Source organism: Macaca thibetana, chromosome 2, assembly GCF_024542745.1.
Source record: "Macaca thibetana thibetana isolate TM-01 chromosome 2, ASM2454274v1, whole genome shotgun sequence".
In the NCBI taxonomy this organism is placed as follows: domain Eukaryota; kingdom Metazoa; phylum Chordata; class Mammalia; order Primates; family Cercopithecidae; genus Macaca; species Macaca thibetana.
In genome coordinates, this window is record NC_065579.1 from 100,777,151 (window position 1) to 100,799,386 (window position 22,236).

Below are 22,236 nucleotides of genomic sequence, written 5' to 3' on the forward strand. Positions count from 1 at the left end.
ACTCTGTCCCAATGAAATGGGCAATAGCCCAAGTTATTATGGGGCCTGAGGAAAGAAAGATGGAATTGTCTTTGCCCTGGCCTCAGAATCTCAGGACAGGAAAACCAGAAAAAGGATCTGCAGAATTCCTTTGCTGCCCTACGGCACTTTGGCAAGTAAGTAATTGCCCACTGCCAGGGTGTTAGATGAATGAAAGGCACTGTCACTTAAATTAATGTTTTCTAAAGGCAAAGAATTATGTTAAGAGACTGGGGCAGGGGACAGGAGAGGAATGCATCCTGAAAGATTGTGCTGTCTAGGAGCGGGCGCAGGCATCCCAGCTGCTCAGCCACAGAGGTATCCAAGTGGGTCCCATCACTGCTTCCAGGACTGCGCTGCGTTTCCCTGAGGAAGGGACAGAAGAACCGCCTCTAAAGGCAAAAGCATTCATTCATTCATCCTTGGGCTCAGGCAAGCAGCAGTCATCGACCACAGCACTGCACTGGGCGAGAACTGCCTCAACTCACCGTCCAGTGCTCCCCAGAAAGTTCGAACACAAACGCACTGCTCCGTTTGCCTCTGTCCTTGGGAAGTGAACTCTGCCTTGTGAGAGCGTTCCTTTCAATCTTGTCCAGAAGCCGCACGCTGGTGTCTATGAAGCCATTCTTGCAGTACGCAGCCTGGGGGATGCCCTTCCTCCTGCATTCGGCCACAAAGTTCCACTCCTCCTTTATCCTAAAACAGGCAGCAGGGGTCACAGTTACTCTCCTGGGGACTGGCCATCACTGCCTAGAGAAGTGAGTCAGCCACCTGGGCATGGGTGCTCTCCTTATCATTCACAGGCCTACGTAAGCACTCCCTTCCTCTTTCCTCCCTGCTGTGGGGGTGCAGGGGAAACCCTAAACCCTTTTGTGAAATATTAGTAACTTTAACTTAAAAAGTAGAGAAGATGGGTTAGATGGAATTTCTGGCTATGCGTTTAATTATCATTTCCTTTGAAATTATATCACGCCAACCTCAGTTTTAAAAAAGTGCAAGGCCACAGGGATTCACCTATCTTTCAAGGGTATTTGAATAGAAATGCAGAGGAACTCCAGTGTATAAAACACCTGACTTTGGAATGTCACTATCAGTCACCTTGGGGAATTTCACGCCAGTAGATGGACCTGAGGTCCACTCAGACACTGCAGCTGGCTGAGGACTCAGCATCCACACCAAACCTCACCACCCATGTGTCACTAATTTTCTGACCTATCTTTTAGAGCTTTCCACATCCATAACTTATCCCCCAGCTGGATGCTAAGCTCCATGATGACAGCTGGCATGTCTCACAGCCCTTCAGATGCCCACACAGCTGTCAGAACAGGGCTCTGCACCTGGTGGGCCTTTCTTCATTTAGGAATTTGTTTTCTGTTTGAGGCCTTTAACATATTCTATGTGATGCAAAACAGATGTTTTGTGGTTTTCCTTCAAAACCATCAAACACAGATGTTGTCTGACTCAAAATAAGGTAGCCCACATTTGATAGGGGCTTAGATGCATTCCACACTCAGAAAAGCGTTCCAGACCCTACTCAGCCCAACTGGGAACCTGGTGGCAGTCAGGATTCAGGTCTTCCGGGCACTACTTTAGAAACAAGCTGCAGATGCAGACTTGGTCTCCACATGGCCCAAGGCAGTATATACACTAAATAAGTGTGAGATAAGCCCCATGGTCAGGGAACAATCGTAGTGTGGAAACTCTCTGCTGTTATCTGAAGGAAGGGTGGTTCAGAGTCTCAGTCAGGCTGTAGGGTGGCACTGTCGGGCACAGGCAAGCCTGCCATTGGAGTGGTTAGGAGGGGTCTGAAGGTTTACTGCCCCTGGGACAAGACCATCTTCCAGGACTGGGCATGCGGGAAGTCCCGGTCTGGACCACCAGGTACTGTCAAGTGTAAGGAGAAATTTCAGACTTTGAAAGAAGCAAAACACAGCTGGATAGCCTTTTCCTGGAATACCAGAGCCTCCAGGGGATTCTCCGATTCTATAGGAATGTACCTTTGACTTTGACTAAGCTATTTTATAACTCTGTAGAAAGTAAAGTTAACTTGTAGAAAATGAAAAGCCATACACATAATTCTTATCCATAAACACACATAAATTTTACCCAGTGGAGGGACAACCCTCTCCCACCCCCAACAACACCAATTTGCTCCCCTTTTTTTTTGTTTGTTTTTTTTGAGACAGAGTTTTGCTCTGTCACCCAGGCTGGAGTGCAATGGTGCAGTCTCAGCTCACTGCAACCTCCGCCTCCCGGGTTCAAGCGATTCTCCTGCCTCAGCCTCCCAAGTAGCTGGGATTACAGGCACCTGCCACCACACCCAGCTAATTTTTGCATTTTTAGTAGAGACAGGGTTTCTCACTGTTGGCCAGGCTTGTCTCGAACTCCTGACCTAAGGTGATCCACCCACCTCGGCCTCCCAAAGTGCTGGGATTACAGGTGTGAGCCACTGTGCCCAGCTGCTTCATTTTCAAATGTATTCAATATTCCTAGTCTCTCAATGTCTGTCCTTTGGATTCTCCTTTGAGCTTGTTGTAACATTTTACAGTTTCCCTCTTATAAATAATGAGAAAAATAAAGTGTTTAATGGATGTTCCTTTTATATCTGCTACAGAATCATGGTTTCACCTTTTTTGCAAATTATCCTTTAATACCAGTTAGGGTCAGAAGGTCAGCAGGGACACTGAGACATGGGGAGAGACAGCCCAACCTCTTTCCCTGGGCCCTTCTTGTCTTGGGATTTTCAGGGCTCATTAAGTTGTGTCCACCTTTCATCTACGTAGTTCCATTTGCTTTCAATACTCTCTGATTTTAGTTTCACCCACTGGGCACTCAGCATTAGTTCTTTGCTTCATATGATCACAATTTCCCACTCTTGACTAAATGTGATGTGCAAATACCAAGAGTAGAATGCGTGAGGAGGGAAACGAGAGGATCAAAGCCACCAAGAAGGCAAGCAGAAGACACAGAGCTAGAAGCTCCCAAAGACAGCCCTGAATCAAAGCTGGGAGGACCCTTAGAAAGGAAGTCAGCTGCCTGTAAAGATTCTCGTCAGTGCTTCATCCACTGAGTCTTTCACCCAATCAAGTTAGGAGGGTCACAAAAGATTGCCGGGCGCAGTGGCTCACGCCTGTAATCCCAGCACTTTGGGAGGCCGAGGCAGGTGGATCACGAGGTCAGGAGATCGAGACCATCCTGGCTAACACGGTGAAACCCTGTCTCTACTAAAAATACAAAAAATTAGCCGGGCGTGGTGGCGGCACCTGTAGTCCCAGCTACTCGGAGGCTGAGCGAGGAGAATGGTGTGAACCCGGGAGGCAGAGCTTGCAGTGAGCCAAGATCGCGCCACTGCACTCCAGCCTGGGTGACAAAGCGAGACTCCATCTCAAAAAAAAAAAAAGATTAGCAGCAGGGCTAGGGCCTGGTGGTTAAACGTCAGTAATTAGGGGAGAGGAGCAGACTCATTCCTTGGGTGTGCTGTATGTGGCGGAAAGGGTAGCCATGAGGGGAGGGCAGTTTGGACACAGCTGGACCCTCCCAGTCATCAACCCTCTATGTTCCAATGGCTTTTATAAAGGTACTGTTACTGGATGATCCACACATTCCACTCCTAGGTACTCACACAAGAGAAAAGAAAGCACATGTCCATACAAAGACCAATGTATGTGTTCACATCAGTTTTATAGCTCCAAACTGAAAACAACCCAAATGCACATTCACAGGTGAATGAATGAAAAAATGTAGTTTCTTACTACTCAGCAATAGAGAAATGAACCACAGATACATGCTACATGAGTGAATCTAAACATGAAAGAAACCAGAAAAAGAAGAATATATGGCTGGGCATTGTGGCTTATGCCTATAATCCCAGCAACTTTGGGAGGCCAAGGAAGGAGGACAGTTTGAGCCCAGGAATTCAAGACCAGCCTGAGCAACATAGTGAGACTCCATCTCTAGAAAAAAAAAAAAAATGTTTAATTAGCCAAGCATAGTGGCATGGATCTTCCATAACCAGCAGTCCCAGTTACTTGGGAGGCTGTGGTGGGAGGATAACTTGAGCCAGGGAGGTTGAGGCTACAGTAAGCCAAGATCACATCACTGCACTCCAGTCAGGGTGACAGAGTGAAATCCCTTCTCAAAAACAAATATACATATGAAACTCCAATAAATGCAGAATATAGTGATAGAAAGTAGTGATTGCCTGGAGATGGAGTTGGGGAATGGGGCTGGGGGATGACAGGAAAGAATTACAAAGAGTGAAGAAGAAACTTTGGAAACCAAGGGCTCACCTGATTTAAGCCCGCCAGACTCAACCTGCCTTGTTTGCATCTAATCACTTACTTCTGGTAGATCCTAAACTATATAGCTAAAAGTCACGTAGCCAAACAATATGCTAAACTCTCACTAGCTTCCTTACAGATAACATCTCTGAGGCATGGATCGCCATGGCCATGGTTACTCAAGCTGTTTTTCAGGGGCAGCCCCTGTCCAGTCCAAACCACTGACCCCTCGACTCAGCTTGCAAGGCTTGCAGGGGTGCCAAAAGATTGACCTTTGACATCAGAGGGCCAAAAACGCCAACCTCAGATCATGCTAACACTGCCATTCTCTGAACACATATCCGGTGAAGAGTCACGTGGCCTGATTATGCTTCTGTAAACCCTGATTACCTCACCTTTTCTACCCACCAATCACATTTCACCATACTTTAGACTACCCCACTTTCTATCCCATGAATATCCCCAAGCCCTACTTTTAGGGAGATGGATTTGAGATTTGTTCTCCTGTCTCCTTGCTTAGCAGACTTGTGAGGAAAATCTTTTCTCTTTTGCAAAACCTGTTGTCCCAGTTATTGGCTTACTGTGCACAGGCAGAACAAACCTGGGTTGGAATCACTTTTAAAGTGATGAATATGGGCCAGGCGTGGTGGCTCAAGCCTGTAATCCCAGCACTTTGGGAGGCCGAGATGGGTGGATCACGAGGTCAGGAGATCGAGACCATCCTGGCTAACACGGTGAAACCCCGTCTCTACTAAAAAAAAAATACAAAAAACTAGCCGGGCAAGGTGGCGGGCACCTGTAGTCCCAGCTACTTGGGAGGCTGAGGCAGGAGAAAGGCGTAAACCTGGGAGGCGGAGCTTGCAGTGAGCTGAGATCCAGCCACAGCACTCCAGCCTGGGAGACAGAGCAAGACTCCATCTCAAAAAAAAAAAAAAGTGATGAATATGATCATTGACAGTTTTATGGGGGAATACATATGTCAAAATTTTTCAGATTGTACACTTTAAATGTGAATCATTCATTGGACATCAATTACCCTTCAATAGGCCTTTTATAAAAATATATTTCATGGCTCCCATTGTAATCATCTCCTGGCATCCATCCTTAACTCCCTTGCCCCTCTCTTGCCGTCACTTGAACAAATCACAGTTTAGTTTGTATCCATTATCTCCCTGCTCTACACCTGCCCCCACACAGTAAATGAGATGAAGGAAAACTCACAACCTTGCACACTGGTCTGGCTTTGAATGGATAACCACTAACTCAGGGGCCCCTCACTGTTGCCCAGGAGTCATACCATACCTCCCAAGACTATTCCTCTTCCCAAGCCCCAGATGACTGTTTCACATTTTCTCCCTTTCAGTCAAAACTCCATTACCACCCACCCCATCCTCATTCTCAACTCATGATGTGAACTTCCTGGTTCCCAGAGAAAAGAGATGAAAGACAACAGAATTTCCACAAACTCCCTGGGCATCTACACCACCTATTTGCATCTGTTCCCATAGCCTCTGCCTTCCTTTCTATTCCCCTGGAAGAACACTCCAAGATCCTACCGACAGCCAAACCCTGCCCATGATCACAAGGGCCAGCCTCCCATTGATTCAAGGGCATTACCACAGAAGTTCTCCCTCATCAGTATTTCCGCTTGTGCATCCTTCTCTTCAGTGCACAAATATGCAGTTATTTCTCCCATCCTTAACCCCACCCCATGTCTCCCATGGGCCTGTGTCTCTGCTCCACTTTATAGCAAAACTCCATGAAAGAGTTGTCCTTGCTCATAGCTACAATTCTCTTCTCCCTCATTCTCTGTTGAATCCACTTCAGTCACCCTCACTTGTCTTTTGAAACAAGCCTCTCATCAAGGTCATCAATGACCACCACTTTGCTAACCCAGTGGGCAAATCCCAGTCCTCATCTTATCTGATCCATCTGTAGCATTTGACACAGCCAATCACTTACTCCTCCTCGAAGGCTTTTTGGCACTTGGCTTCCAGGATGCCTCACTCTGCTGGTTACCCTCCTACCTCTCTAGACACTGTGCTGCTTCCTCCTCATCTTCTCAGCCTCTGGATTTCCAAGTGCCCAACACCCAACCCTTGGGCCTCTTCCCTGTCTGCACTCGTTCTTTAGATACCTTCCAGCTTGTGGCTTTAAATACATCTATATACTGACCATGCTCACATGTATATCTCCAGCCAAGACTTTCTCATTGAATCCAGCCTCCTGTATCAAACTGCCTCTCCAACATCTCCACCTGGATGCCTAAAAGGCATCTCAAAGTTAACATGTGATCCCAGTGACAAACTTTTGATCAGCACAAACTCCTGATCTTCGACCCCAAAACTCAGTAAAAGGCTTCCAGCAGCTCTGGCCAAAAATCTCAGGGTCATCTTTGACTCCATGCTTTCCTTCATACCACATATCAAATCCATCAACAAATATGGCCAGTTTTATCAGAATCCATCCACTCCTCATCATCTTCACTGCTTCCACGCTGGTCCAAGCCACCATCTTCTGCTTACTGTCACCACCCCTGCCTCCCTGTGGTCCAAACTCACCCAGCAGCTTGAGTGAGCCTCTTACAAAGTCAATCACATCATGCCTCTGCCCACACACACCTCTTACTGGCTTCTCTTCTCACACAGCATGATCTACAAGGCCCTACAGACCTGTGTCCCTCCCCTTGTGGCTCTGACCTCATCCCCTCTGCCCTCACTTGATCTTCTGGCGCAGTCGCACTGGTCTCCTTGCTCTTCATTGAATATCCGGGAAAACGCTTGCCTCAGGGCATTTGCATTTGCTGTTCTGCCTGCCTGGAACCCTTGTTCTTAGATTTCTGCAAGGCTGGCTCCCCAGGTCTACATGCAAATGTCACCTTCTTAATCAGATGTTTTGCTTTTAAGAAACCATTTCAGATATTGCTGGAGTTTCATGCTTGCCATTCAGCTGAGGGAAGCTGGAACATTTGAAAAAAAGTATTTTGCTGACAGCACTGGCTGGCACAGCTCTATAGGTCTCAGTCCCAGTGAGCTGCGTCAGGGAAAAGTACCCAGCAATCAATGAGTCGGGGCTTCAGGATCTACATATGAAGTCTATAAGTAATGTAACGAAAGTGATAGATTTAAAAATATTGCCGGGTAAGGTGGCTCAGGTGGGAGGAACACTTGAGGCCAAAGTTTGAGACCAGCCTGGGAAACAAAGTGAGACCCCTGTCTCTACAAAAAATCACAAGAAAAAAAAAAAAGCGGGACTGGTGGCACATGCCTCTAGTCCCAGCTACTCAGGAGGCTGAGCTAGGAGGACTGCTTAGGCCCTGGAGGTCAAGACTGCAGTGAGCTATGATCACACCATTGCACTCCAGCCTGGGCAACAGGAAGAGACTTGTCTCAAAAAAATTAAAATATATGTGTGTGTGTGTGTGTGTGTGTGTGTGTGTGTGTGTGTGTGTCTGAGCACATGAAGGGATACGAATTTAAAAGCAGAAGAAAGTGCTGAAAGAGAAGTGGGCTCCTCTGGGAGATGTTGTAGGGGCTTGGAATTGTTGCTTTTCCTTATTAGCTTTTCCGTGGGATTTAGTTTTATAACTATATGATAAAAATGAATTTTAAATATCTACCTGTAGATTTAGATCTTACTGTAGCAGTCAGGACAAGGGGCAGACTCTAGTTCAAAGACATGCTGCTGGAACTTCTGTTAGAAGCAATCGCTCCAAAATTTTTAAAACCAACAGCACAGTCACTGCAAGTTCTTGTATTCAGTGGGCACTTTTCAGATTAATGTCTCTAACTTTTCTTTCCTCATTTCTTAGACTGAACCTAAGGGCAGATCCTAGCAATATAATGAGATGATACCAGTTCATCCCTATGTAATATAGTATTCCTATAGCACATATTACAAATTGTTATAAATATTTCACATATTTTGGTACAGCCAATATAAAATGGAGAAAAAAGAAAATTAGATGTACCCCATTAAAAATAATTATATACCAAATCTATTTTTTATTTCTTTCTTAAGTATTTTTGTCTTATTTTATGTCTTATTTTCTTTCTTAAATATTTTATGTCTTATTCCCTTTGAAACCCAATGATAGGAAAGTGAAGGAAATATAAACTATTTTTTAAATTCCATTCTCTTCCTTGAGAGTAATTAAAATGAATAAAATTCATTGTCTTTTCACTCTATCACCCGTATAATTGAATGTGAAATCTTCCTCTCAACTCAGTTTTAGTAGAATGCCAAATATTCAATAAACATACCCCAAAAAAATGCCATTAGAGTTCTACTAATTAAATCAATAAATGTGAAAATAAAATACCTTTTCCTTAAGCCCAGACGGCAAACAGCCTCAATGGAGAAGAAAATCTTCACTTAGAGCCTAACAATAACTCTTTAATTTCTCCCTCTAAATCAGCGGTCCTCAACTTTTTGGTACCAGGGACCAGTTTCATGGAAGACAATTTTTCCACGGATGAGGGGTTGGGGGATGGTTTTGGGATAAAACTGCTCCACCTCAGATCATCAGGCATTAGATTCTCATAAGCAGTGGGCAACCTAGATCCCTCGTATGCACAATTCACAAAAGGGTTTGTGCTCCTATGAGAATCTAACACTGCCACTGATCTGACAGGAGGCGGAGCTCGGGCGGTCCTGCTGTGCGGCCCAGTTCCTAACAGGCCAGCCCAGGGCTTGGGAACCTCTGCTCTAAATGATCCAGTTTCATTCGGAGAGAGTGATATTTCATATTTTATCTCTACTTATAATTTTTAAGTGTCAGTATATACTTCATGGAACAACTACAGCATTACAGGATGAGATACTCTAAAGTGAGGTAACAGAACAAGCTGGAAGGTTTTATTTGTTTCAGTAAATTTAAATTAACCAAATAGTTGCCTTTTATAATCAGGCAGGCATTAATTTTTCAACATATTATTTCCTCCTCTGCACAGTAAACAGATCCTGAGAAACGAAAAGTTAACCCTCAAATAGTACTAATAATCACAGTATGAATTATATTATGGAAGCTCAAAAACACCTGTAAAGACAGCAAATTTACTTACCCCCATTTCTGAGGAGCCTGAGAAACTAAGTTCCTCTCTTAAACATGCACATTCCTCCCCAGCCCTACCTCACATTCCTCCTTATCTGCCCAGCCAACTTGGTGACTGTTTTTCTTATCTTGGGCTAGAAAAGCCAAACAAACACCCAAGAAGTTTTCTGTCTTAGATTAAGATGAGATACTGCACAAGCTCAGTGACACTGAGCCCAAGTCAAGCTCAAACCTATGTACATGAGATGCATGAAGCTGTTAACACCACAACAAAAGACAGGGATGAAGGGGCAGATCCCACTCCAAAGCGGATGAGAGAACACAGTTTGCAGACCCCAGGTGTCTGCAGGTGGCTCCTCTTCCAAGAACCTCAGTAAGTGGCATCAGCTACAGGTGTTCCCTAACTCCCCTCCCCACTGCCAAGGGCGTGGGCCTCCGTGCAGCGAGCTTGTTCTGTCTAGAGTAACCCCAGATGCTAGGTGTGTGGAAGAAATCAAAGCAGGGCTCAGGGCTATTTTGGGCTCTGGGACCTTGTATGATTTATGTGAGTGTAGGTCTCTTGGATGCATTGCCATGTGGGCTTTCTGGTTTAAGGGTTCTAATTCTTTTTTGTTGTTTGTTTGTAAAGACAGAGTCTCACTATGTTGCCCAGTCTAGTCTCAAACTCCTCAAGCAATCCTTTACTTCATATTGGACAATCTCAGATTAGTGGCAAGAGAAAAGATGTTCTAACTACCTGTGATTACAGCATTACATAGAGGCAAGGGCTTGGCCACATCTTCCGCTTACCATGTGTGTGAACTTGAGCAACTTACCTAAGTCCCAGTTTCCTCATCTGCAAATTAGGGATGGTGGTAACCACCTGAAACCACTGTGATGAATACAGTAGCAGCTTAATTATCAAGCATGATCAGAATAGGTATTTGTTTAATCCAAAAAGCTAATAAAAGTGGAGAACCAAGAATGTAGATACATTTGCACCTTACGAATTTTTTTTTTTTTTTTTTGAGATGGAGTCCTGCTCTGTCACCCAGGCTGGAGTGCAGTGGCTTGATCTCAGCTCACTGCAACCTCTGCCTCCCGGGTTCATGCTATTATCCTGCCTTCCTGCCTCAGCCTCCCAAGTAGCTGGGACTACAGGCGCCTGCCACCATGCCTGGCTAATTTTTTGTATTTTTAGTAGAGATGGGGTTTCACCATGTTAGCCAGGATGGTCTCGATCTCCTGACCTCGTGATCCACCCGCCTCGGCCTCCCAAAGTGCTGGGATTACAGGCATGAGCCACCGCGCCCAGCCCCTACACATCTTGTTTTTAACTTAAAGTGTGCAAATATACCATCATTGGCCAACTTGATGTAGGGTTGGGACTTTCTTTGAGAATGGGTCTGCCAATCAGAATCCCATTGTGTCTATTTTATATAAACAGCACCCCTAATGCATCATCCATGAGTTCCGGTTCTGGTTTCTCCACAGGGAATAAAAATTGCAGACACATGCAAAGCCACCTGCAACCTTTCTACTTTGTAAATTTTCCAAAGCACTCAACTTGGTGTTCATATACATAACTCTCTCTTACTCATATTTCATGACCGTATATGACAGGCAAATGACACCATTTCATCCCAGTAAAAATGACACCAACACAATGAATCTTACCTAGAATTCAGCTCAACGGGGAAGGGCTGAAGTGCACAACAGAGTAGCCCCAAGCTGCCCCAGACGGCAGTCAGATGGTCTCCAGAGCGCCAGACAGCCTGGTGAGTTAGCTCAGTGAACTCTAGCTAGGCAGCCTGCTACAGCATTTACTGTAGGGGGATTTATCATGTCATCTCTGTCTTCCTCATGCCTAGCACGGTGCCTGGGTGGTAGGTAGGTCCTTATAACCAGGGGTGTTGCTATCATAGGAACTGCATATTTGTACTGAGCAACAGTGTAAGGCTCTGAAGTTTAATGAGGAAAATGTTAGCAACAGTGAGAAATCCCAGAAGAAAAGCATCCTCCTTCACAATGCAACTGCTGCCTGTCCAAATCCTTATTCACCAAACAAGCTACAAGACTAGGTTGAGAAAACACATACTTCTCCAAGGCACTCTTCTCAAGCCTTTCCGCCTCCTTCTTCTGCCAAGCTTTGTGCTTCTTCACACGAGTTTCCCACAAGGCTCTGACGACAGAAATGTCGAAGACAACCACTTTATGTCCCATTTTGGGAGCATGAAATTACCTATTTAAAAAAAAATAGATATGTCAGCTTGATACACAAACAGAAAACAGTTTTAACATAAACTTTAAAATGAAATATGAATGAATCACCTGGCTTAAGAAATGATGATATGCCTTACTACTTCAAGGATGACAGTTTGCTTTGTTCTTTTGCTTGTTTGGTTGGTTGGTTGGTTGGTTTTGGCTTGTTTGGCTGGTTGGGTTTTGTTTTGTTTTGTTTTGTTTTTATTGAGACAGAGTCTCACTCTGTTGCCCAGGCTGGAATGCAGTGGCACAATCATAGCTCCAACTGCAGCCTCAACCTCCTGGGCTCAAGCAATCTTCCTGCCTCAGCCTCCCAAGCAGCTGGGACTACAGGCTCACACCATCACACCCAACTAATTTTTAAATTTTTTGTAGAGACAGGGTCTTGCTCTATTCCCCAGGCTGGGAGGATGACAGTTTGCTAATGTTCTTAAGGTTTGACAGTACCTTGTGTAAGTAAGTCATAGTTCAACACTCACCCTAGGGTCACCTTCTCTAGATGGTCACACTTGTCTCCCTAACCCTCAGATAGACTCTGGGCTCCCAAAGACCCCTGGGGATTCCTGAAACTTCATGGTTCCACATCCTACTGAATTCACTAGTATATGTACCTAATATTCTCAGTAGGTTGTTACATAATCAAGGATAAGTTAGATGAATCAATCACAAGGCACAGGCGCGTGCACACACACATGCACGCAGGCATGCACACACATCCTCTCTCCTCTCTCAAGTAGAATGGAATATAACTTCTTACTTGTATTTAAATTAAAAACAAAAGACAAATCTCGCATAGGCAGTGTTACAATTGCTTTTCTAAAAGTCCCCTTTTGTTGGTAGAAATTTATTCTAAATATATTTGAGTGTTCTTTCCTTCCTGTAAGTGTAGGACATGAGGCATGTAACAGCGACTTCCTTCTGTAACCCATCACCTCAGTTCTTCCCTTCTGGGACTGCCTTTTCCATCTTCCTCCTGCCTTCTTTCCTCAGTCCAGCTGACCTAACTCATGTCTCTTCTCCAGGGTAGTCTCTGTGACCACCAGTCTCTGCCTCTCCTCCCCAATATCCCCAGCCCTCATCATCTGAGGCCACAGGCCAGCCACCATTAAGTTAAAAAAAAAAATGGCACTGAGCCCCACTGAGCACTCTGCTACCTAAGACTGACCACACAGCCTGGAGACATGTCTTCTGAGATTTCCCTGCAGATTGAACCTTCACAAACTGTTGATCTCTGTTTACCTGGTTTTCCAAGAGCAAGGGAAGTCAGACTTGGGTACATTTTGGCCATCACATCTCAGTGGGACTTTAGAGATGATTTAGTCTCTACTTTCAGTTTCACCAAATGAAACATGAAAGGCCCTGCAAAATTTTATATCTATTTCCCTGGCACCTAGTGTAGAGCCTTGCACATGGTAGGCCCTCCATAAATAATTGTGGAATGCATGAGTGAGTGAATGAATGAATGAGTAAATAAAAGATATTGCTTCGCTCCCAGGACACTAAATGAGCTCTCTTCTTTTTTATTTTCCTACTTTATATTTACTTTTTGTTTTAAGTAATTTGATCATTGCAAAAAAAAATTATCAGCTCAGAAAAGTACCTTTCAGTGTCCATTCCACTAAGTTATACTTATGTCCCTTATCTAAGTAAAGTAACATTCTAGATATTGTTTTGAAATTCCCTAACTGCAGCAGCAAAATCTTGCTAAATCCATGTCCTGGTTTGCACAAACACAGATTGTCAGTTGCTAAATAGTAGGGCTGGTGACTACATTCTCCTCTAATTTCAGACACTTCTAAATAGCAGTCATGGATATGAAGCCAAATATTTAATCTTCTTTTCCTTTTTCTTTTTCTTTTTTTTTTTTCGGACAGGGTATTACCTGTTCCCTAGGCTGGAGGGCAGTGATCCAGGTGCAATCACTGCTCATTGCAGCCTCAACCTTGTGGGCTCAGGTGAGCCTCCCATCTTAGCCTCCCAAGTAGCTGGAACCACAGTCGTGTGTCACCACACTTGGCTAATTTTTTAATTTTTTATAGAAGCGGGGCCTCACTACGTTACCCAGGCTGGTCTTGAACTCCTGGGCTCAAGTGATCCTCCTGCCTCAGCCTCCCAAAGTGTTGGGATCACAGGCATGAGCCACCATGCCTGGCCAAAATATTTAATCTTCTGACTCAAGAGTGTGCTCTCTATAAATGGCTTGCCAATAGGAGTGGGAGAACTGGCTTATATGTGCAGCTGAACATATGAACGTGCATAATTTTACTCTAAAGAGCTGACAATGCAGACCTAATTTATTCCCTTCTTTCCTTTGATTTCTGATGTCTGAGACTGCCTTGTTTGTTGTTTGTTTGTTTGTTTGTTTGTTTCGTTTTTCCTGAGACAGGGTCTCACTCTGTTGCCCAGGCTAGAATGCAGTGACACCATCACGGTTCCCTGCAGCCTCAACCCCTCAAGCATTCCTCCTACCTCCACCTCCCGAGTAGCTGGGACTATAGACATGTGCCACTACGCCCAGATAATTTTTGCATTTTTATAGAGATGGTGGTCCCACTATGTTGCCCAGACTGGTCTCAAACTCCTGGGCTTAAGCAATCCACCCACCCAGGCCTCCCAAAGTGCTGGGATTACAGGCATGAGACACTCTGCCCAGCCTGAGACTGCCTTTGTCTCCTTTAGAATTGTTTTACCTAAAGGAGGTCAGGCACGGTGGTTCACACCTGTAATCCCAGTACTTTGGGAGGCAGAGGTGGATGGATCATGAGGTCAGGAGTTCAAGACCACCCTGGCCAATATGGTGAAACCCCATCTCTACTAAAAATTACAAAAATTAGCTGGGTGTGGTGGTGCGCACCTATAGTCCCAGCTACTCGGAAGGCTGAGGCAGAAGAATCACTTGAACCTGGGAGGCAGAGGTTGCAGTGAGCAGACTTCATGCCAGTGCACTCCAGCCTGGGAGACAGAGTGAGACTCCATCTAAAAAAAAAAAAAAATTGTTTTACCTAAAGGAGATTTTTGACAAAAGTTAAAATGATGCACAAGTTTTTGTGTTATATTTGTTGTCTTATCTTGGGTAAATATAGAGGAGAATTGTTAGGTTACATGATAACTCTATAGTTAACCTTTCTGTGAACTGTCAGACTGTTTTCCAAAGCAGCTACATCATTTTACATTCCCACCAGCAGTGTATGAAGATTCCTCTCTCTCCACATCCTCACCAACACTTATTATTATCTGTCTTTTTTTATTATAGCCATCCTAGTAGTTGTGAAGAGGTATCTTGTTGCTTTGATTTGCATTTTCCTGATGACTAATGATGTTGAGCATATTTTCATATGCTTATTAGGCATTTACATATCTTCTTTGGAGAAATGTCTATTCAGATCCTTTCCCCTTTTTTAATTGGGTTAATTGGTCTTTTTATTTATTGTTAAGTTGCAGTAGTACTTTATATATTCCAGATACAGGTCCCTTACCAGGTACATAATTTGCAAAAAATTTCTTCCGTTTTGTGAGTTGCTTTTCACTTTCTTAATTCCATCATTTTGTATTAACCTAACTATATGCTTATAGTTGATGTGAGATTTTTGTAGACAGACTATTGCTGGATCATTTATTTAACCAATTTTTACTATCTCTGTCTTTTAATTGATGTATGTATGCCATTTATATTTAATATAATTACTTGTATGTCTGGATTTAAATCTGTCATTTTATTACTTTTTTTCTATTTGATCCCTCTTTTGTTTTCCTCTTTTACACTTTCCTGCCTTCTTTTCTCTGAACATTTTTTAGTATTCCATTTTATTTTCTCTATTATATATTTTACTATGTCTCTTTGGGTAGTTTTTTCTCTTGTTTTATGGTTGCCCTAAGAATTATTATACATACTTACTTTTTCATAGTCCACTTAGAAACAGTATTTTACCACTTCAAGTGAGATGTAAAAATCTTACCACCATATAGGTCCTCCAACATTCTCACCTTTATGTTGCAGTTGTCTTACGTATTATGTCAATCAGTGTTATATTTTTGGCTGCCAATCATCAAATTTAAAGAACTCATGAGGAAAAAACTAGTCCATTATATTTATCTTGGTATTTATATGTTGATGTTCCTTCCTTCCTGCTGTTCAAGTTTACCTCTGTTATCATTTCCCTTCTATCTAAAAACTTGCCTTAACAATTATTTTAGAGAAAATATGCTGACATATTTTGTTTTCCTTCAACTGAGGATGTCTTTTTCTTACCTCCATTCATAAATATTATTTTTGCTGGATATAGAATTTGAAAGCAATCTTTTCTTTTCTATTAATCAGCACCTTTAGAATGTTGTGCCACTTTCTTCTGGCATCCATAGTTTCTGATTAGAAATCTGAAATAATTTGAATCATACTTTCCTATAGGGGATGCATCATTTTTCTCTTGCTACTTTCTTTTTTTTTTTTTTTTTTTCTCTTTCCCCCTCCAGAGACAAGATCTCACTCTGTCACCCAGGCTGGAGTGCAGTGACACCATCACAACTCACTGCAGCCTCAAACTCCTAGGCTCAAACAATCCTCCCTTCTCAGCCTCTCAGGTAGCTGGAAACACAGGGATGCACCACCATGTGCGGCTAACTTAGAAAAAATTTTTTTTTGCAGCAATGAGGTCTCACTATGTCGCCCAGGCTGGTCTCAAACTCCTGGGCACAAGTTATTCTCCCATCTCAACCTCCCAAAATGCTGGGATGACAGGCATGAGCCACTGCGCCTGGCAAAATTTTTTCATCTTTGAGTTTCTTCAGGTTAATTATTATATCTGGGCCTGGATTTTTGGGGGGATTATCCTGATTTGGATTTATTTGGCTTTTTAAATCACTTGATTTATATCTTTTGCCAAATTTGGGGATTTTCAGCCATTATTTCTTGGAATTTTTTTTTCTGCATTACACTATTTCTCCTCTCCTTCTGGAATTCTGATGACACAAATATTAGACTTTTCAGTATTGTTCCATAGATTCTTGAGGGCTTGTTCATTTTAGATAAATATTTTCTTCTCTTTTATTTTCAGATTGGTAATACTCAGTAATCTACCTTCAAGTTTCCTGGCTCTTCCCTATGCCATCTCCATTATGTTTGTGAGCCTATCCAGTATTTTATTTCAATTATTGTCTATTTTATTTCTAAAATTTCCAATGAGTTACTTATATCTTCTGTTTCTGTGTTGATATTTTTCTGTCTTTCCATTCATACCCCAGGGCTGAGGGAGTGTATCCAAGGAAGGGCCAACTTGGAAGGGGTTCAGCCCATCAGATAGCAGGTAAGTCCTCCGGTTTGGGCAGGCTAGTCTGGAGTTGCTGGGCAACTAATAGACGACCCCCTCAAGTGCAGGTAGAAACAGCTAATCAGCAACTGGTGGCATGGGCATGCGATGGAAGTCCAGGTGTTAGAAGGGACAGATGGCCTTCAGAGTGTGTGGACCACACAGCCACTTGCAGAAGGCGTGGCAGGTTGGCATGTGACCCTCAGGGCCGCAGGCAGCTGCGTGCAGGTAATATGGAGGCTTATGAAGAAAGTCGAAATACAAGCGCAGGCAGGGGGTCTTCGGAGCAGGTGGGCTGCAAAAGGGCTCTGTTTTCTGGCTCAAGAGAGCTGTAGAAAGGTGACTGCAAGGCCAAGGATACAAAGTCGCAAAGGGACTGTTCTGAGCCCATGCTTGGGGCAGGTTCCGATGGATATTCTCACATGCACACTGCTGATCCCCAGCCCACGCTAAAAAAGGGCAGGAAGTCTTGTCCCTCCAGTGCCTTCTACTGAGAAAGCATAGCACTGCGCTCACTTTAAAGGACCAATATTTAAAGGAAGGCCATTGTAAAACACAGGGTATATTTATTGAGTGGCGCATTCAAAGCTGAGAGGCAGTAAGTTGATAACTGACACCGTAGGTAACCAATTTGGTTGAGTTCAGACCTCAAACTCCAACCTGCCTTCTGTGGGTTGTGATCCCCATGTCAGGTCCGTTTTCAGTCTTCGTGGTGCTATTCAGCTATGTTCCGTGTGCGCCACCCAGTGGCCAGTCTCGGCGTGGCTGAAGGTCTATCCCCGTGTTCAGGTCTAACATCTCTGGCGTGCTTAGGGTCAGATCCACGCATGCGCAACTCGGGGAGGCGCCCAGGAACAAACTTACGGAGCTGTTTTCTCCAAATTCCTCCCTGTCTGTGAGCTCCCTAGTCCTTTCCAGATCGCTGGGTTCCCTTTTTCGGTCCTCTGGCCAAAAACTTGGTGTTGTAGTTACCCTGCTCTGCCGTGCACTTCCTACAACTGCACCCACAGTAGCGGCCAAGCAGCGAAGATTTAAGAGAGTAAGAAAGCGTGACGGTTTGTTCCACTCTTGGGCTACAGCTCCTCTAGTCAGAAAAGGAAGGTTCCCTGTATGCCTCACTTTATATGAAACCTAAAAAAGTTGAACTCGTAGAAGTAGCGTGTAGAAAGAGGTTGGGGCCGAGGAGGAAGGGAATGGGGAGTTACTAGTCGAAAGGTACAGTTTCAGATAGGTAGGAGGAATGTTTTGAAATCTATTGCATAGCTGAGCGACTATAGTCAATAATAATGTATTGCATATTTCAAAATCACTAAAAGGCTAAATTTCAAATGTCTACCATAAAAACGATAGGTAAAAGAAGTGCATTTAATTTTTCTTTTACCACTTTTCTTACTCTGTTATCTTCAGCTCAGGAGTATCTAACCTGCAAAGATCTTACTTCATTAAGGCTTCAACTTTCGACTTAAAAGTTTCCATAAAGGAACACTACGCATCAGCCTGAAAATAAAAAGATCAAAGTCCACAGCCAGTAGTGAAGAAACACTAAAAAGAATCAATCAGCCTAGCTTTTTGGAGGAAATCTCTGTACAGAACCCAAGTCTCCACGTAAACCAAAAAAGCCAAAGTAAAGTTAACTGCATTTGAGCAGCATGGGCAGCCCTGCCAGCCAGAGTAACTGAAGCTGGAAGAATTACTCCCTATACACAGGGCTCGTGTTCTCCAGATCAACCAGACACATCACAGACTCTGTTGTTGAGGTTCTTTCATTTCCTTAGGGCAGTTAGCTCTTGGCAAGTAGCCAGAGCTGTACATTAACTGCTCCTACATCTTAAAAATCATTGCTTATTAATTTCTATGCATTAACTTAGATAAATGTAATTCTAGTTCCCATCTTAGAGGAATGGTCTCTTCTTGATGCCTTTGTGTTCTAAATATTTTATCATGTCAACAAAAAATGGCTTAATCATCTTTGATAAATTCCTGGAATTCTGAAATTTAATTACCAAAGGCCCTGACATATTTTTAAGTAGTTAGAAGTCATTACTACACTGAGTATTTTGGTGAGAAAGAGTATATCCTGTCTGTCATCTAACCATGTTCACCGTTTTCCCTGTGTTTTAAAAAGCAGGAAAAGAGGTTCTCTTATACAATTAAGGGGGCTTTTAATGTGCCAGGATTTAAATCTGCATCTTACCTATAAGATGAAGTTTTGTTTGCAAACATGTATAATGCAAACTGGAGACTCTAAGAGCAGTAGGTGATGACCACATTTGCTAGAGATTTACATGTGATGTCCAGAGGTGCTGGGAAGCTATGAAATACAAGGTTCTAAGTGCCAGGTCCAGCCCAGCCCCTGGCATCCCATGTAGGACAGGGCTGAGTCCAGACCTCTCTAGACAACTGGACAAATTTTACCTTAACCTAGAAGGTAGTAGCTCATGGGTGGGTGCTGAGACTGGGAAAGTAGTTTCAAGTGAGAGTCTGTGTGTCAGTCCAGGGTAAGTAGGAGATGCTCCATCCAGGGGAGAAGCCACATTGGGGAGCCCACAGGATGCAGTTGTCAGGGACAGACACAGGTGCCAGTCCCTCAGCAGCTCAGGGGCGAGATCTCCTAGCAAATTTACAAAGTTAATGTCTTCTTTGTAGAATAAACCCTAGTCAGCACAGTCTTTCAGGCAGAGACATAGAATATAATGTCCTAAGCATTAACTTTCTCTAGGACTATAGAAATGTCATCATCATATACTACACCAACACAGAAAAGGGAAAAATTAACCTCTATGGGATCCAGTCAGCAGACCCTCAATACAAACAAAGCAAATAGGAAACTTTACAACCAAGTGGATTCTACAAAGCCGCCTAAGTGCCAAGCTTCAGCCTGGACCCTTATTGAATTTGGCAACAAAGTGTCATGGTTCCAAGACAGCATCTGATTCCGGTTCCCTGCTGTGGGTCTGGTTTTGTGTGGTTATAGCAGAATTATGAAAACAAGCCTCCCTCCATTTGGGCTACACTGTCCACAGTCACGGAGCGTCTTCCAAAGAAGAAAACGCCGGCAATGATGAGACAGAAGGAGAACAGTGGCATCTCTCACCCAAAGGAAAGAACATTGGGGCCACAGAGTGTCATCAGCCATGTTCCTCTCTAGTCCAAGGACTCCCAGATACTTAGTGTTCCAGCTCCTGAGTGAAAATGCTAACCATCAGCACACTCTCAAAGATTGGATTAAGGAAAATAATGCCTGGAAAATCTTTTGCTTTAGTGCGGGGCTCAGAAAACTTGATGGTAAATAATTGAGGTTTTGCAGGCCAACAAGCAAAATTGAAGATATATGCAGGTGTTTACATAAGAAAAGAGAACCCTCTGGCGAGCCTCTCCCTGCTTGCCTCCAGAGCACCATCCAGAGTAGTGAGCATGTTTCATGTCCAGCTGCTGCTTGCCAAAAACATCCTCAGAACAAGAGGGACTAGCCCAAGAGGGAAAGGCCTAGCAGGTATGGTGAAAGAGGGGCAGGGGGGCTGGGCGTGGCAGCTCACACCTGTAATCACAGCACTTTGGGAGGCTGAGGCAGGTGGATTGCTTAAGCTCAGGAGTTTGAGCAGCCTGGGCAACATGGCAAAACCCTGTCTCTACTAAAAATAGAAAATAAAATAAATAAATAAAATAGCTGGGTGGTGGCATGCATCTGTGGTCCTAGCTACTAAGGAGGCTGACGTGAGAGGATCACTTGAGCCTGTGAGGCGGAGGTTGCAGTGAGCTGAGATTGCACCAGTGCACTCCAGCCTGGGTCTCAAAAAAACAAAAAGAGAGGGGAGAGGTTGGCAGGGGAAGGGGCCGGAGAGTGAGCCTGCTACAGTCCATTTCTCTCTCTGCCCCAGTATCACCCAGACAGGTGCCTGTGTGTCCTGCTCTCCTCCAGTCATCACAAGTTGGACAGCTGGCTGGAGGCAAGGTGACCTACTAAGTCACCAGCTCCTGAACTGAGATTCCATTGCTTGGAGCCTGGCAGTTGCTAACAATAGAGTCTCCAATGTGTAGATGGCAACCAGGGTTGGCCCTGGCCTGCAGCAAGGTACAGCTGGCCAGGTGGACAGACGCTGAGAGCAGCGGGGGAATAGAGACAGAAGAAAATACTCCAGCTTGGTCCCCAGATGCTCCAGCAGGGCCACATTCCATATGCAAACAGGTGCCAGGCCTGCAGGTTATAGTTTACTGATCCTAGCTTTAGTGGACAATAAAATATAAAATATTTTGTTTTGGTGGATGTGAAGTCTTTCACATTCTTCCCTTTAAAAAGGTAGAACTTAATTCCTCCCCTCTTGAGCGTAGGCTAGACTTAGTGACTCACTTCTAATGACTAGAATGTGGTAAAAGTAATGGTGTGTGGCTTCTGAGTCTAGGTCTTCACTCTCTTTCAGTTCACTCACTCTAGGAAGTCAGCTGCCATGTCATGACGATGCTCAAGCAGCCTTGTGGAAAAGCTTCACAAGGAAAGGAACTGAGGCCTCCTGTCAACAACCATGAGAGGGGGCCGTCTTTAAAGCAGATCTTCCAGCCCCGGTCAATCCTTCAGATGATGGCAGCCCCTATGGACATCTTGACCACAACTTCGTGAGACCCTAAGCCAGAAACACTCAGCTAAAATGCCCCGGATTTCTGACTCTCAGAAACTGTGAGATAATAAATGTTTGTTATTCTGAACTGTTACGCCTGGGGGTAACTTGTTATGCAGCAATAAATAACCAAGACAGTGGATTTTTATAAGGCACTTATAAAAATCAGTCTTAACTTCTGGTGCCATCTGGTGTCCATGTTCAGCTGCCTCCTTGAATATGCCCTTGGATATCTCACACATATCTGAAAGAAACATGATGTTCTCCAAACTTGCTCCTTTAGAATCTGTCCATCTTGGGCCTCCCTTAATTCCACACCTCAGGAATGACTCTATCATAATCTAGAAGATCTAGAAGTTGATTCTTTTTTTTTTTTTTTTGAGATAAAGTCTCACTCTGTCACCCAGGCTGGAGTTCAGTGGCACAATCTCGGCTCACTGCAAACTTCACTTCCTGGGTTCAAGCAAACTTCACTTCCTGGGTTCAAGCAATTCTCCTTCCTCAGCCTCCTGAGTACCTGGGATTACAGGCACAAGCCACCATATCTGGCTACTTTTTGTATTTTTAGTAGAGATGGGGTTTCACCATGTTGACCAGGCTGGTGTTGAACTCCTGACCTCAGGTGATCTCCCCGCCTTTGCATCCGAAAGTGCTGGGATTACAGGTATGAGCCACCACGCTCAGCCAGAAGTCACTTCTTTTGCTTCGTTTCCTCACTCTGCCCC

The 22,236-nt window shown here is 44.1% G+C and overlaps 2 protein-coding genes across 3 annotated transcripts in view; one reads left to right on the top strand and one right to left on the bottom strand.

The window, feature by feature from the left end:
* TMIE (transmembrane inner ear) overlaps positions 1 to 22,236 on the top strand; it is a 538,092-nt gene that overhangs the window by 364,655 nt on the left and 151,201 nt on the right. The gene's annotated exons all lie outside the window — the stretch shown is intronic.
* LRRC2 (leucine rich repeat containing 2) overlaps positions 1 to 22,236 on the bottom strand; it is a 54,109-nt gene that overhangs the window by 28,719 nt on the left and 3,154 nt on the right. For both annotated transcript variants that reach the window (XM_050780562.1, XM_050780564.1), the window contains exons 2-3: positions 11,429 to 11,572; positions 507 to 714 (exon numbers count right to left, since the gene is read on the bottom strand). In XM_050780562.1, the coding sequence (XP_050636519.1) occupies positions 507 to 714; positions 11,429 to 11,553 (333 nt within the window). In that variant the 5' untranslated portion in view covers positions 11,554 to 11,572. The remainder of the gene's footprint in view (positions 1 to 506; positions 715 to 11,428; positions 11,573 to 22,236) is intronic.